A 16,274-nucleotide genomic window follows, 5' to 3' on the forward strand; every position below is an offset into this window, starting at 1 on the left:
TAAAGTAGATTTTATTATATTGCAAAATATAATCATTACAGGGAAACATTGAATTGGACCGCGAATATACGGAAAATTCACGCAAGCGCGTCGTGATAACTCTCGTACTCGCGGAGAAACTGGTGGGGATAGGTATGTCCAAGAACACGAACCAAGGGCTATCGATTTTAGTCGTACGCAATCTACCCCTAGTTTGTGTCCATAAACAAAACCTTATCGTTATTTCTCGTTTTGATTTTGTACAAGAAAGATAAATTAAAATGCTATATGTTTCAGAATGATAATTTAACAAAGTTGCCAACAATTTTTCTTTGATGTTAACAATGTGACAGAGTGTGAAATTATTTGAAATATTAAATCGTGAAACAGAACAGCCGACACGTACGAAACTACTTGGATAAAACGCCAACCACCCCCGTGCAAGCTCTTGCGGTCGCTCCGGCAGTATTGATTTACCTTACTCTCAGTGTCTTTTCTTCTCAAGATATTTAGGCGCCCATCCGAGCAACACTGCTTACTCGTGAGCCGTGATTCTTACAGTGTGTTAATCATTTATTTATTATATTAAATAAAAAGTTTGATTTATTTTTATTAAATCATATAAATTATATATACATATATCTATATATTATATATATTTTTATTAAATCCTTGTATAAAATATTGCAAGATAACATAGTTTATTATTGGAATATTACTGAAATTTTATTTATAAATCTTTTGTTTTAAGCTTAATATGATGAGAATCGTTTGCATCACAAAGATAGCAAGTTTGTCTTGACTATCGAAGAAAAACGTGAAAAACTAGGCGAGTTTTAAGTACAGAAGAATATATTACTTTAAGAAAAGTGAAGATATGTCTTCAATATCAGCACAAGGTGTTGTTGAGAGAGCAAGTGCAGAGCTTTCTAAAAGAATCAACGGATTGGCGTTACGAACTTCGAAACACCATGGTATAAAGATTTATTAAAAAATCATTAATTATTATAATTTTTTTTTTTTACTAAAACATATTTTTGTTTTTATTTTACTTAAATTTTTTATGTAGTAGTGAAGTGAATTACGATTTATTTTCATGCAGCATTTATGGCTTAATACTCGAGATTCCTGGTAACAAAAAGAAGTTAATTGGCAGATACTAGGATCAACGAGAGACTAAAGAAAATTTATCATTTTTTTCTTTTTTCAACTCATTTTCTTTGCTGATTATTTAAACTTTCTCAATCAAACACTTTGACAATTGAGCGTTTCCGCAATTGAAATATAACAAAAACTAAGAACAAAATCACTGCAATAACTGCAACGGAATCAATAGTAGTTGGCAGCGTATTCATCGTGTACTTCATTGACCAAGTATACAAAAGAATACTTTAAATACTGTATTCCAATCACAAACAATTGTGAATTTTTCAAAATGATTGTCATTGATTGCTGACCTCGTTCCATGCATCCTCGAAAGCACTGACTTATGTTTTAAAGTTTCCAAGAGTTTTCTCAGAAGAGACAAAATTTATCTGTATCCCAAATGACATACAATGTCTTCCGTACTAAGACATTCGTTCGGTGAATTTGGACTATTGCCAATTCAGTCTGAGGGTATGAGACACGATCTCCTTTCGTTAGATTAATCATCCCCATTGCATAATTTCATTCAATTTCTATTTCATTTTTCTTTCACACCTTCCGAGAAATAAAAAATATAAAACCATTTATCAACATTAATAACAACATGATTTTTTAAATACTTAAAATTATTACAAATTATTTTAACTCTTGAATAATTTAAAACTAATTATCAATGAAAGAATTAAAATTTATGAACTGATTCATAAAATGATAAAACGAAACACTTATTGCATTTAAATAGACTATTACAATAAAAAAGTCTAGATTTTATATAACAAGCTTAGAGACGTAAGTATGTCCGTAATCCTTACGAATATTATAAGTAATCTAGTTAAATAGTGTTAGTGGGAAATATTATTTGTAAAATGAACAATTATCCTAGTATTTAATGAAAGGTAAGCCGGAAAAAAGTATTAATGTTTCACAAAACTGTTCAGTGGATCATAGGGACGAGGTCAATTATACATCTGGTACACACAAATACACGCTTAATATCAACCACAATAATTCTTTGAGCTAAAGACAAAGCACATTCGCTGAATGAAAGACGAGTGGAATTTCCGGGCATCTTACACAAATGTTTTATGTGTCTTAGTAAGACTTATTATTATTGCTTATAACATTGTATTCTTTATCTGTATGATAAACCTCGCTTCTCCATATTTTTATTTAATTAATTCGACATTTCCTTATTGTCTTGTATTACGTAGTTACAATTTTCTGTTATTATTTTAGGCTACAATATATAAAATATCAGAGCACTGCAGTATGACCTACATATTTATTTACCATCCTTTTATGTTCATTAATATTTAAATAGCAACTTTAATCATACTCTTGTTATTTATGGTCGTCACGAATTTTTTAGAGCCAGCACTGCGTGTTCAGCAGAAGTGTACAAACTATATCGATTTGGCTTACCTGAAATTATACTAAAAATGAAAACTTTTACTTAGAGAAGGAATAACCATGTTTAAATATTTACAGGGGGTGGAAAGACGAGTGTTATGGAACGCGTGACAAATGTCTTTTGTGGTGGTGGTGGAGGTGGCGGCGGTGGTGGAGTGGGTTACATGAGTATCCAGAATACAAACACTACCCCAACTCCAGAGAAGCCAAGCAGAAGTGCGCCAACGCCTGTTAATAATCCAACTAATGTATCCAACAACAAGGGTCTGAGTAATAATACCGCTATGACGAGGGTAAAAATACCTCGAAAAACTAGAATAAAAACAGTTCCATTAGCTAGTGGTGGTACTGGAGGATATATTCCACCTACGTCTTGGGAGCAATTGATGCTTGATGATCATTTTCTCAGCCATTTTTTTCTCTACTTCAACGCCTCTGAGAGAAGAATTCTAGCTCAGGTAATTATCATTATGAACGCATGAAACTTTTAATGATGAATTACTCGGGAGAACAATAAACTCATTCGAAACAATGAGCATTTCTTGATTAAGTTATGAGTAGTTATGAAAGACTATTATGCTTCTAATTCAAACAATTAATTAAAATGATTTATTTTCATTTAATTAAAAGTTGATTGATTACCTATGAAATAAAAAAGTTTATCAGTATATTTGATATTCTCATTGATAATATTATAATATATTTTATGATTAGTTTTTTATCTAATCTGGCATTCAACACTGATATCGAGGTGCTAATCAACACGTTTATCTCATAAATTAAAAAAGAAATGTATATATTTATTATTCACATCAGTCAAGGATTCGATCGTTCACCTTTTTGATTCTTTATTCACTAACTCGTTATTGAAGCTTTTTTTAAATATTAAAACTCCATGGTTGTAATTCAATAACTTGACCTGACAAATAATTCCATTACAGAAACATTTTTTTAATTTAATATTATTCATAAAGTATATGATTGTATCCAAAGCAAGAATATTGATCTAATTTGATTTCAAGTTAAATAAACTAAATAATAAATCGCTTAAAAGTTCTTGAAAAAATATTAATCAAGTAACCTTATATTTTTAATAAAAGAAAAAAATTTATTCAAGAGAATCTTTTTTTAATAGGTCTGCTCTCGGTGGCGAGATGTCTTATATGCAAGACCAAGATATTGGGCAGGTCTAGTACCAGTAATAAGATGTCGAGAAGTTCGAGGAATGACTCCAGGATCAAGGACAAAACTTTATAACTCATTAGTGAGAAGAGGTTTTCATTCATTGGTTCTTCTTGGTGCTGCTGACGAGGATATTCCTGAACTAACTCATGGATTTCCTTTGGCACAACGTCATGTTCACTCGTTATCGTTAAGATGTTGTGCCGTGACTGATAGAGGTCTAGAGGCTCTTTTAGATCATCTTCAGGTTGAGATTGATAATATTCAATGAATTTACGTGACAAATACTGTATGAGCACTTGGTAATTGCAACGTATTTATCATTTTTTGCAGGCTCTCTTTGAACTCGAGCTTGCCGGCTGTAATGAGATCACAGAAGCCGGTCTCTGGGCGTGTCTTACACCAAGGATAGTCTCTTTATCTCTATCTGATTGTATAAATGTTGCTGATGAGGCAGTTGGTGCTGTTGCTCAATTATTACCAAGTCTCTACGAATTTTCGCTGCAAGCTTATCATGTGACAGATGCAGCGCTTGGTTATTTTAGTGCAAAACAGAATAGTTCTCTCAGTATCTTAAGACTTCAGTCATGTTGGGAACTAACCAATCATGGAGTCGTTAATATTGGTAAGACATTTTGAATGAATTTAATTTGAGTTGAACTAGTGAACCAGTTTCAATAAATACCATAAATGAGGATGTATTTTTAGTTCGATACAAATATGCTCTCGAGAAATTTATTGAAGTTATTTAATACGGAAATTGTGAGACAAGAGTAGATAGATTGAATATTTAAACATTTTGATATTCTATTTTCACTTAAATCTAAATGTTACTTGTATCGTTAGTTTCAATATAATTAAGCTCACTTAAAATAACTTTGATCATTTAACAGAACGACGAGACACTTTTATCAACTAAATTAAAATACCGTGAAACGTAAAAGCAATTCAAATATAACCAGAATAATGAGATGCTTTAAAGGAATCCTGATTTAAGAAAATTCTTTTCAATCTAGGAATGAATTGTAACCTTTAGAGTCTTAATATAATGAAAAATATGTTTCTAAAGTTACTTGTAAAAGTTCTATTCCCGGTTCTATAATTAGGAATAATTAATATACAAAAGTTTACTCAGCTTTTAAATTAAAATTCAATCAATTTTCAAGGCATAAAAAGTTTGATTTGCTTTTATGCTGTCAGTTCTTCATAGCCAAGAGCTCTCATTAAAATTGCATTCATAAATAGATGGATATCCTTATTCGATATAAAATATATCATCATAATATTCTGATGTATGTCAATCAATAGTTAATAATATATTGATTTATAACATAAAAAATAGTATGAGTCATGATCATGACTTTTATACATAATTAATGGAAAATCAATCAACACTCCTAGGAATTTTAGATCAAGACTATGTCAATAATCAACACAATTTTGATTTCAGTACATTCTCTGCCAAATCTCACCGTACTTTCACTATCAGGCTGCAGTAAAATAGCAGACGATGGAGTTGAATTAATTGCTGAAAATCTTTCAAGACTTCGGTGCTTAGATTTAGGATGGTGTTCAAGGATTACTGACGCAGCATTGGAGTACATTGCCTGTGACCTTAATCAACTAGAAGAATTAACACTGGACAGGTTCGTTAAAAAATTATCGAACAAAAGAATAAAATAAAACGACTCCATATATGGCGAAGGAAGTTGCCTAATATAGAATGACTTTTATATGGATATCTAATATTAGCTTTGCATTCAATAAATTTAATATCGTATGATAAATATTGGCTTAATATTAGGCAATTCCATTAAATATAAACTTCCAGTAGTCTATTTATATTGAGAAAAATTAGTTGAGTAAAGAAAGCAATAAAATTTTTGTTATTGACTTAACTTGTTTTGTTGAAGCTTAGCTAGCTCCAGATAAATCAATTGTAGTCTCTTTTTTCAAAAAAAAAATGGTTTTTTTTAGTAAAAAAAGAAAATGAAATAAATCTAAAAAATAATACAATTAATTTTACAAGATATAAATGAACATTAAAAAGAATAAACAAGATAGGATCTTGATAAATTATTCAACTAAATGACAAACTGAAATATTTGTCTTTTTAATCTTGCACTTAAGACTTTTGGCATTTATATACAAGTTTATTGCATACGACATGTCGTTATAAATCTTGTCTACAAACATGAATAAATAGACTTTGTCCACGATTTACTTATAATTTATTGGTTTTAAATAAGGTTTGAGATTTCTAGTAGAAGATCTTCAAAATAAAACAATAAATAAAATGAAGGAAAAATAAAAATAGAGTTACTAGTGACTCATGTTGAAAACAGTTAGAGAATACTGATTGCACAACAATCGTAAATTGAATGTTATGCTGAGAACGCGGAGATTTTGGCAGGTGAAAAGGGTCTATGATCGAATATCATCTAAGTTTCAGCTGCCAATTCAATTGAATCTCTGCCATGAGTGTTAATTGAGTGTCAGACTGAAAACTTTCGCGAATCGATTCAAGCGTAAATTTCGATGTGACTAGAATACAACGTCCAAAAGCAGTTGTCGTTACATTCCTTACTCAAACTCAAATTATTTTTTATTTCAAAGGTGTGTTCATATTACGGACATTGGCGTTGGATATATATCAACTATGGGATCCTTAAGCGCACTTTTTTTGCGATGGTGTTCACAACTAAGAGACTTTGGTCTTCAGCATCTATGCAGCATGAGATCACTTCAAGTTCTCTCAGTTGCTGGTACGTAAGCTTTATTCATCAATATCTCATTTGTTCAGTGAGTTTCACGACTGAAGTAATTCATCACGTTATGAGAAATTTATTAATTCATCAAACTTTCAAATTCAATATTCAATTAAATTTTTTCATCTTCAGGTTGTCCTCTATTAACAAGTAGTGGACTCTCCAGTTTAATTCAACTACGGCATCTCCAAGAATTAGAATTAACCAATTGTCCTGGTACCTCACGAGAACTTTTTGACTACCTCCGAGAACATTTGCCACGCTGTTTGGTGATCGAATAAAAACAAATTGGATAAAAAAGAGAAATAAAACAAATTTTTTTACAATTAATAAATATTCGTCAACGTCCAATGAAATATAAAAAGTGGTATACGAACCAACAACTCGTTACAACATCAAAGTATTCTTTTGAAAGACTGCAATCTTAATTACAAGATTGTATATTATGTATTTAGTTATGTTTTAATATCTTACAAATGTTTACCATCAACTATCTAATTACTAAATTATTCATTAATTCACGCTCTATCACCCTTTAGATAATTACTATTTTTATGAGTTGTCTACGCCGAAGAGTTCAATGATAGTATCTTCGATTTGTTTTTGTATCTGTTAAGTTTCTTAATTGCTTTTTATTTGCTAATATGCGTTGATTGTTAATATTCTGCTTGATAAAAGTATGATGCAATAATAATAGAAGAAAGTAGCTTCGCTGCATAACTAGAATACGTTCAAGAGTACACTCGTTGATATCAGCAAAGGACCCTTGGCGTAGATCTTTGACAAACTCAGCCACAATCATTTTAGATGGCTCGTGGCTTTATTAATATAGTAGTTGATCGCAAAGTATACATCAAAATATACTTTGCAAGACCACGGCACGCCAGCTAGGACTGTGATAAATTTATATTATTTTGTTTTATTATATTCATTTATTAAATATCACCCATCATCAATAGCCCATTAACAAATGATAATTTCCAGACTGTCTGCTTTAATAACTTCAGAATTAGATAGAAATTTGCTCTAATCACTAGTCAAAGAAGCTGTTAAAAGACAAAATATTGTTATAAGATCAAATTGAAGTATGTATGAAAAGTAAGACATTCCGGGTCACATTAAATAACTGAATTGTTGAGAAATAATTTATGTTTCACATTACTTGACAATACGTCTATGGAGTGAGTTTATTCCATTCATATATTACCTTATCACATTATATGTAATTTAAACGTTTTAAAACCTTTAGAATTCTCTTGGTGTTATAAAAACTTTGTTCTATTTAATATTTTTTCTTATTAACATCTTTATATCTACTTTACTCGAATAAATGTGGTAATTATAATTATTCATTAGAGTGCAATTTTGTGTGATCGCAATTGTTATTACATTTAAGAAATAACAATGACTGAAACAATTATAACGGGCAGAGATATTTATGTATATGCAAATAAAAAAAAAAGTAATAAAATTTGAAGTAATTATGTTGCAAATGACTACCAAACTCGGCGCATTTAATGACCGTGATTATAGATAGCGAAATAGTTTAGTTGGATGAAATTTTTACAAAAGAACAAATCCGCAAAAATTCAAATTGTTACATGATATATTCATGTGCTAACGAAACTTGCAAAATGTTTGTATATATTGTACAAATACTAAATATGCAACAGATTAATGATACAGAATATCATGTCATGATCATGTAAATTAATGAACAATAAATAATAAAAAATACATTTTATTGTAACTCTGCTCGTAAAATAATTAGTTTTAAGAATAAAGGAAAAATAAATGAATTAAATTGAATATTGCGAGTGGAATAAAAATGTTGTTCATTAAATGTTCAGTTTTTTCGTAATTTTTAAAAATGATCAAAAATAATCTTTATTTTTAACTTACATACAAAATATTCAAGTATTTTCCCACCAAGATAAAAGACCTAGACCTGGCTCATCAATCGCACCCTGTAACATATGATTTAAATAAATCATTTAAATTCGAATATATTTTTCAAGAATACTTACGTTGAGAACATAAGGTGAGACTGATTTATTTTCAGGTTTTTCCACTTCTTTGCTTCCGGTTGGCCCAGATATTGGTAATGTTTCCATAAAAGTTTCACTAACTACTCTAAATCTTATAGGTTCACCTGCATAATTTATTATTTGATATTATTTATCTGAATTCTTTGATAAAGTTAATTCTAAACTAAGATACCTTTACACACCTGCATCCATAAAAAGATCATGCTTCTCACCGTCTCCAGTATCATACTCCCAAACCCACGCTTGTTCTGTTTGATCAAACCTTGAGGGATTTTGGAGCTTGTGTGGAGGTATTATAATGTCTTCAAAAAATCCCAAAGTTACTGTAAAATTCACCATGTGTAGAAAAACATTCCAACTTAATTAAGAATTTATAATAAATTGATGAAATTATCCTATCGTTATAATAAAATGATAAAAATTACCATGCACCCCATCTGCACTGCAGCTACGAATTTTTCCAATAAGAATTTCTTCCATAAATGGCCTGAAGACAATATATCGGAAAACCACTTTTGTGTGGGATGATCCATCACCAGGAAAAATGTATGATTCCTCGATTTTGGTAATATCATATAAAGCTATACATAATCCTACATTTAAAAATACCTGCAAATAAACAAACAAAATTCATTAACCTTCAATTAGTATTGGAGAATTTTCCCGACAAAATAAAAAATTTAATAATACTTTATTAGCAAGTTTGTGGTTCAACTCATCCGTTATTGCATCATTGAATTTCCTTTTAAATTTCCAGGGTGGGATTTTCACAACATCTTTGAATTCTGCAAGGACAAACATTTTACTACTTCAAAAAACACGTGTCAAACCAAACTGAAAACAAAATTGCCGTAAGAGAAGACTGACAGTGAAAAATCTATACTATGTGTGCTTGCTAGACAGAGAGAAAAGATTTACATATACTATACTGTATAAATTGTTTTTTAGGTTATGATGACCAAGTTTTATTTATCACATGTTCTCAGGAGGTGCAGTGAAGTGTATTGATCAAAATGGATATTGTAAATTCAATTCTTGAACAATCTGAAGATGCAAGTAAATCAATTAATGTAGATAAGCCTATAGAACTTGATATTGATGAAGGAACTCTTCTTGTATCAGATTATAATACAATAGACACTGACAGATTCAGGTAACCTAGAATAAAAGTCACTCATTGTTTATGTTAACAATAAAGTTCTAACAAAAATAGTTTAAAATAAATTTTTATTTTTCTAGGTCTGATAAAGATGAATATTTAAAATCATTAACTAGAGATAACACTCAATTACTTATCAATAAAATTTGGGCACTTCCAACTGAACGTGTTGATGATGTGGTAATTGCTAAATTGCCAAAACCTAAGTATATTTTACCCAGAGCTCGTGTTGTTCCTAAACCTAAACCCTTAACTAAATGGCAGAAGTTTGCTAAAGAAAAAGGTATACAAAAAAATAAGAAGAACAAATCTAAATTAATGTGGGATGAAGAATTGAGGGTGAGTGTTAGATAACCTTTTTTTTTGAATTTCAGAGATGATAATAAACAGCTTGTTACACTAAGTAATCTTTTTCATTTTATTATTCTAGCAATGGATTCCAACATATGGATATAAGAGAGCAAAAGCACAACAACAAAAAGAATGGTTAATGGAAGTTGGCGATGATAATACTCCAAAAGCAAACCCTCGAGAGACAGCGAGTCGAGCAAAAGAAGAGCGAGTGGCCAAAAATGAACTTCAAAGACTTCGAAATTTGGCAAGAACTAAAAATGTAAAGATACCTAGAGTTGGATTGCCCACAACAGAGCAATTGGCTAGTTCAAAGCATCTTGCTACAGCTTTAACAGTCGCTCGAGTGTCGACTGCTTCTGTAGGAAAGTTTCAAAATAAGTAAGTTTTTTTTTATTGAAAGTTAAATGCTTTATAATGATGTATATAATACTATTTAATATAAATTACAGATTACCTAAAGAAAAAGATGCTAAAGGCATTACTACAAAAGTAACAGGATTAAAAAAGAAAAGAAAAGCACCTCCTTTGAACATGGTTGATGAGAAAAAGCGAAATACTGAATTAGTTAATGATATAATCAGCAAAAAAACTACAAAGGACATTCTTCAAGTACAAGATATTCCGACGACTCCATCTGTTTCTTCTGAAGTTGAAAAAAAGAAAGGAAAGAGTAAAAAAAGTATAGGAAGTAAAAAACCAAAAGCTGGCAAAGGAAAGAGGGATTTACATAAAAAAGTTGGTGGTAGAAAACGGAGATAAATTTTCTTATCTCCGTATAAAATTGCATTGTAATAAGCGTTTAAATTACTTGAAATATGTTTTTAATATAGATTATACTTAAGTATAATAATTATTATAACAATTACATTGAAATTATAATATCAGAGAAATAAAAAAATCAATACGTTGAAATTATTTATTCAAAGATTAAAAATAATTTTATTGATAATTTTAATTAATTAATTTAAATAAAAAGATTGATAAAGACGATTTCTTTTTTAAACTAGAGTACCGCAGTAAAACCAATAAGTTGGTAGTGTGTAAAGATGAAAGGTCAACAGTTGCGAGCATAGCAGAATATCGACTGGATGCCGTGAAAGGGAAGAGAGGGTTGAGGGTGGGTGCGGGTGTTCTCGTCAGGTTAGCTGAGGAAAAGAGGGAGAGAGTGTGAGTGACTGGAAACCGGGGCAGTCCCGAATCCTTAAGGGTCGCGACTCAAACGCGATTTTGACTCTCGGGAGTCAACACAAGTAGTTTTCGTCAATACGAAATTCATCAGTCACTGTCGATAGTATTTTTTAATTTTAGTGATTTAAAGAAACTAGTCAGCGTATATGCAAAATCAATTGGCGCCAATGGAGCGAATGTGTTTGTGTTGTGTAACATTGTCGATTCAATTGTCATGTAATGAACAAAAGTACTCGTAAAAGTGATTGATATTTTCGATGGATTATCATAGCAATCCTGGACGACGTGGACGGCCCCAGGACTCCTGGCTTAGCCAGGATGATGGGCGAACCTTGGATATTTAATAAATAAGGTGAAAGAAGAAAACAGAAAAATAAACCTAGCCGTAATTCATCACGCACGCGTACATTACGATTGGCGTGCAACGGAAAAAAAATAATAGAGACGAAAGGAAAAAAAAAACAAATAAACGAGAAGACTAATCGTGTCACTCTCGTATGATATCAAGATAACGCACAATGACTTCATGAGAAGAATGTGGGTGTACGCACAGGCGGACGGTGTGTAGTAAGGCAACAAAGAAAATAGCAAAGGAGAAAGAATAAAAATGAATATAAAAAATAATTCAAGGAGCATAAAAAAATCGTTAGACGTGCGACGATAAACCTCTGATAATCAGTGTGATTCTGGCTTAAAGCCTGCTTTTTTTGCTCTTGGCATCATTGGCTGCTCCTGTTGCTACTGTTACTGCTAATAATCCTAATATCATCGCCAAAAAAACAAGCGTTTGTCTTTTTCTCTCAATATACCAGTTTATATTAACATATATTACTTGTTTTAAAATTTTTGTAAAAACATTCATTGTGTTTTTTTTTTTACAACGGGTACCACAACTCTACGTTACAATCAGGACCACCAGTCAGCCTTTAAATTATTCCTGTCTCGTTGCTCACAGTCACGATAACCACTGATAATCGCACAGTGTGATAGTTCACGAGTTTACTTTTGTTGTTACTATCATGTGTGCACATTTTGCTATCTCATTAGTACTAGAATAAAGGACCAGCTTTGTGCTTTAACCCACTAACCCGCATTGTATACCTATAGAGTTGTAAAGTTGATATATGTGTGATACGCTTTTAGTCTTATTGTATTCCCTCATTATTATTTCATATTTCTATTTGATCTGAATCAATGCCTAATCATACATAAATTTCTGTTCTGCTTGTATCAGATACAAATAAAAGTTGAAAAAAACCGATCGCATAAATTTGAAAAAGTCCTTCATTGCGAAATTCATGTTACTACTCCACCTATTTGACGGGAATCGACCACTTATAAACTCAATTCACGTCACATGAAAGTCAATATTATATTTTAACTATTTTTTATTTATTAATTATTAATGTTATTAATATTTTTTTTCTATCATCTTCAATAATAAAGCATGTTCGTGATAGAAATGATTAAGTATAATAATGCTTTTAACACTTGAAACTTTAAAATCACATTTGCTGTTGTAATTTAGTGCATTTTTTATTTATCATACATATTTCAACAGTGAATCAATTTCAAATTCATGAAAACTTTTATGATAACTATGTGCTGACATAATTTTATTGAATAATTGACGGAGGAATTTTTTTCATACCTGTGCATGAATTACACAAGCAAGAATATGTTGTATGATAATGAAGAAGTTTGAGCAAGATGTAATTGCTGTGCTTTAATCGTAGAACATCAAATATTAGCACGCCGAACATGTATCTCATTTCAGAATGCAGAAGCATGCGTTGCTCTTAACGGGTAGCCGCCTGTCCCGGCGGCGTTAAAGCGGGAACACTAGAAGAAGAAGAAGAAGAAGGAGAACAAGAATAAGAAAAATAGAAATAATAAAAAAGAAATAAAATCAAGAAAAATGTATGCAGCAGCTGGAGGAGCAAGCATAGCTAATAGAAGGAAGCAAAAACGCCTTCAATTAAGTAAACAGCAAAAGCCACCAGCAGTGGTAGCAAAAAGTAAAATTACTGGGTCAACAACTGGAGTACATGCTGCCAAATTTTCACAACCGCACGTTCTATCTACACATCCTGCACCATCTTCAACGTTCCACTCTTCGCACGAACACCATCGTCAGCACAGTCATCACCACCAGCGTCGACGACCAGAGAAAGTGACACCTCATCGTTTGGCACCTCCACTTTCACCAATCCAATTCCCAATCTCACCACCTCCACTATCATTGGAGTCAGCAAACTCACCAACGCTTCCATTAAAATCCAACCATTTCCCATTTCCGCCACCCTCGTTTCTCGATTTAAGAGTTTCGCCTTCTACTTCAGAGCTACAGGTGGGTTTCACACGGGACGCTAATGAACCCCATAAAGTGACACGCGTTATTCCGCACAATCGCTCTTCTATTTAAAATAGAGTAGACAATCTATTCAATAATTATACATATCATTCGATCGTAAATATATTCATACTTTATCTAATATCAGCTGCTATTATCATTAGTACTTAATTATAAAGTATACATTTACTAGGATTTAGATAGTTATAATAATTTAGAAGTCATAGAAAAATGATGAAATCTTGAGGATCAATATTAGATAACATTCTTTTAACACCCGCACTGCACATTGAGGCAGAGAAATTTTTATGATCAATAGGATCAATAGAATAAGATAGTAATGAATCGGCTGTCTGGTGGAGTATTACGTTGCCGCGAAATCTAAATCTTCTTTTCACGCCTTGATTACATTTTTATATTTACGATAATAGACCAAGGCGTGTTGAAGAAGATTTATTAAAGTAACAATGACATGAAAGGAATGAAAAGAAAACATATGAATGAGACTCTCAGTCCGTAGACTATTCAACATTCTCCATGGAGAAGGATTGAAGCACTAGTCGAGTTACAGGAGTGACAGTTGATGTATTAAATCGAAGAGAACTGAATCGTGAGGAACGAATCAAAATATCATCGATGATTAAAGTAAATGAGTGAGCAGAATGCAGGCTGCTCTACTAATTAGACGTGATAAACAGCGTAGAAAGGCGAACTTTAGGGAGTTGCCATCCAACTTAGCGACAAGGCTTATTCCTCCTCTACCACGTTATCCCCCGAGATCTTACGTTTACGGGGTGAGTAAAATTTACAAGAAAGTTCTGACGGTTGCTCATCAGAAAACTACGGAGGTTTGATTTAGGGACTTATTAGACTAGCTCAAGCCCCTTGGTATCGAAGTCCGGTCTTGGGTCCTTTTCAAGAACTATAACTATCGAGACAAAAATAAAAAGCCTGTGCATTTGTTATTTTTGTACGATAATTACAGTCATCTTAAAGCCGGATATTGTTCATTGTTCAACTGTTACAGTGTGGAGCTCAGGGTCCTGGAAAAGCAGCATGGCAAGGCTGCAGCAGACCATCCCCGTTACCTTTATCTCCAGTATCACCCCATGGCTCTCGAGAAGGATATAAAACTAAACAGTGTGAAGCTCACCGAAGATGGATGAAAAGAAATAGGGTAAGATTTGAAATCATGATTGAAACATCATGTGATAAAAAAAGAGATGATGGATTTTATTATTTTTTTATCAAGAGTATAGATAATATCTACTAGATATTAAATGATTGATTTTATATTTCAAATAAAGTTGAAAACTCATTTTTTTTAATTTAAAAGTTAGTAGGTTTTTCATTTTTATTATCGATTAAAATAATTTCAAGTTCAATTTGACCTACATTTTTTGTTACCTATTTCTATTCTGAATGAGGGCATAGAATTGAGTCACTTTATTTTTGTATAAAAGTTTTTTTTCCATCTAAAGTTCATTCTTTCTCTTTTTTTATAATTACATTAAATGCGAACGAATTTTTTTAAAAGCACGAATATTCTTAATTAAATTTTAAAACTATGTTTTTTTTTTATTTATGATAATAAAAATTAACATTATTAAATGTATACTATTAAATTTAATTATGATGAATAGTACTCTTGTATTTTACATATTATACTCATTGATCATCAATTATGAATTTTTAGAAAAATGTAGACATTGATAAATTATTGCAGTAATAAACAGTATCAGTAGTATTTTTAGACCAAAATCTATTTTTATAACACTGATGATTCGATAAAAGCAAAGAATATGAAGTAAAATTAAATTTTGAAATGGTTTTCAAATAATGATAAATCTTATTTCAGATAAGAGATGCAAGTTATTGCTACGGGAGCAGTGGAGAAGATGACGACGACGATAGTCAAGCAGGACGCAGGCGTCCTGAAGTAAATGCAGCGTTTAATACAGTTCTGTATGCGGGTTTAGGTACCACAGCACTTGGTCTTGTCATATCTTTTGTTGGAACTGGTGAAAAGGGTTTTCTCAGTCCGGAACTGAGACTTGTAGGACCTAGTTTACTCTGCGCAGGATTACTTTGCTGCTTGCTGCGAGTTCTTCTATGCTTATGTCTATGTCATTGTTGTGATGATTGCCGATGGAAGCCATGCAAAGTGGTTATTGTTGATAAAGACAAGATAAAAAAAGAAAAAGAAAAAATTTCAACGTCACCCTCACGACAGCCTACCACATCGCTTCTACCTCAGCGTCAAAATCAAATAGCAAAAGCTCCAACGATGAAGATGTCTCCTCCTTCATCATCATCATGTTCAAAACCTGTTAAAGGACACGAGCTTCTCCTCTCACCCGCTCAATTGCCAGAGTGAGAAACACCAAAGATATAATTAAAAATTATAATGGAGAATTCAATCTTAAAGATTCTTCTTATATTATACAACAGAGTGTGACGGTAAAATTTTTCTACGAGATTTTACGACGAGAAGAAATACGTCGATATAACTACTGCCGGTTCTATATAGAAAATATAGCGTGGCTTAGCCTCAATCTCTAGCCCAATCTCCCGACACGACACGAATAAAAACCACAGCCTAGTCTAGTTTAATATGACATAGTGCTTGAAAGAATTACAATAAAGAATCGGCTACGTTTTTTCTATGTCTCTTGCATTTATTAACA

General features: G+C 31.8%; 4 protein-coding genes across 6 annotated transcripts; 3 read left to right on the plus strand and 1 right to left on the minus strand.

Annotated features, from left to right (window-relative positions):
• Positions 1-39: 39 nt before the first annotated feature.
• Positions 40-7,982, plus strand: LOC118069877 (F-box/LRR-repeat protein 16). The gene is made up of 8 exons (XM_035088221.1): positions 40-539; positions 731-953; positions 2,614-2,993; positions 3,671-3,964; positions 4,051-4,342; positions 5,168-5,363; positions 6,334-6,482; positions 6,618-7,982. Exons 2-8 carry the CDS (start codon positions 857-859, stop codon positions 6,764-6,766), a joined length of 1,557 nt encoding a protein of 518 aa, XP_034944112.1. The 5' UTR covers positions 40-539; positions 731-856; the 3' UTR covers positions 6,767-7,982.
• A 361-nt stretch (positions 7,983-8,343) lies between these two features.
• Positions 8,344-9,383, minus strand: Polr3H (RNA polymerase III subunit H). The gene is made up of 5 exons (XM_035088224.1): positions 9,224-9,383; positions 8,959-9,142; positions 8,716-8,856; positions 8,513-8,637; positions 8,344-8,452 (listed from the first exon to the last, which is right to left on the minus strand). The coding sequence occupies exons 1-5, from the start codon at positions 9,332-9,334 to the stop codon at positions 8,399-8,401; spliced, it is 615 nt and encodes a 204-aa protein (XP_034944115.1). The 5' UTR covers positions 9,335-9,383; the 3' UTR covers positions 8,344-8,398.
• A 98-nt stretch (positions 9,384-9,481) lies between these two features.
• On the plus strand, positions 9,482-10,941 carry LOC118069879 (ribosome biogenesis regulatory protein homolog). The gene is made up of 4 exons (XM_035088223.1): positions 9,482-9,686; positions 9,773-10,031; positions 10,123-10,424; positions 10,496-10,941. The coding sequence occupies exons 1-4, from the start codon at positions 9,547-9,549 to the stop codon at positions 10,803-10,805; spliced, it is 1,011 nt and encodes a 336-aa protein (XP_034944114.1). The 5' UTR covers positions 9,482-9,546; the 3' UTR covers positions 10,806-10,941.
• Positions 10,942-11,186: 245 nt separating this feature from the next.
• LOC118069824 (uncharacterized) lies at positions 11,187-16,253 on the plus strand. Of its 3 annotated transcripts, none has more exons than XM_035088158.1 (4): positions 11,187-12,019; positions 13,012-13,584; positions 14,615-14,764; positions 15,446-16,253. In XM_035088158.1, exons 2-4 carry the CDS (start codon positions 13,153-13,155, stop codon positions 15,962-15,964), a joined length of 1,101 nt encoding a protein of 366 aa, XP_034944049.1. In that variant the 5' UTR covers positions 11,187-12,019; positions 13,012-13,152; the 3' UTR covers positions 15,965-16,253. The 3 variants fall into 3 exon arrangements, with proteins under 3 accessions (XP_034944049.1, XP_034944050.1, XP_034944048.1); XM_035088159.1 differs by having other exon boundaries at positions 11,187-11,586; XM_035088157.1 differs by having other exon boundaries at positions 11,187-13,584.
• The last annotated feature ends 21 nt before the right edge of the window (positions 16,254-16,274 follow it).

This window comes from Chelonus insularis, unplaced genomic scaffold, assembly GCF_013357705.1.
Source record: "Chelonus insularis isolate UGA/USDA-ARS -01 unplaced genomic scaffold, ASM1335770v1 contig_44_pilon, whole genome shotgun sequence".
NCBI lineage: Eukaryota > Metazoa > Arthropoda > Insecta > Hymenoptera > Braconidae > Chelonus > Chelonus insularis.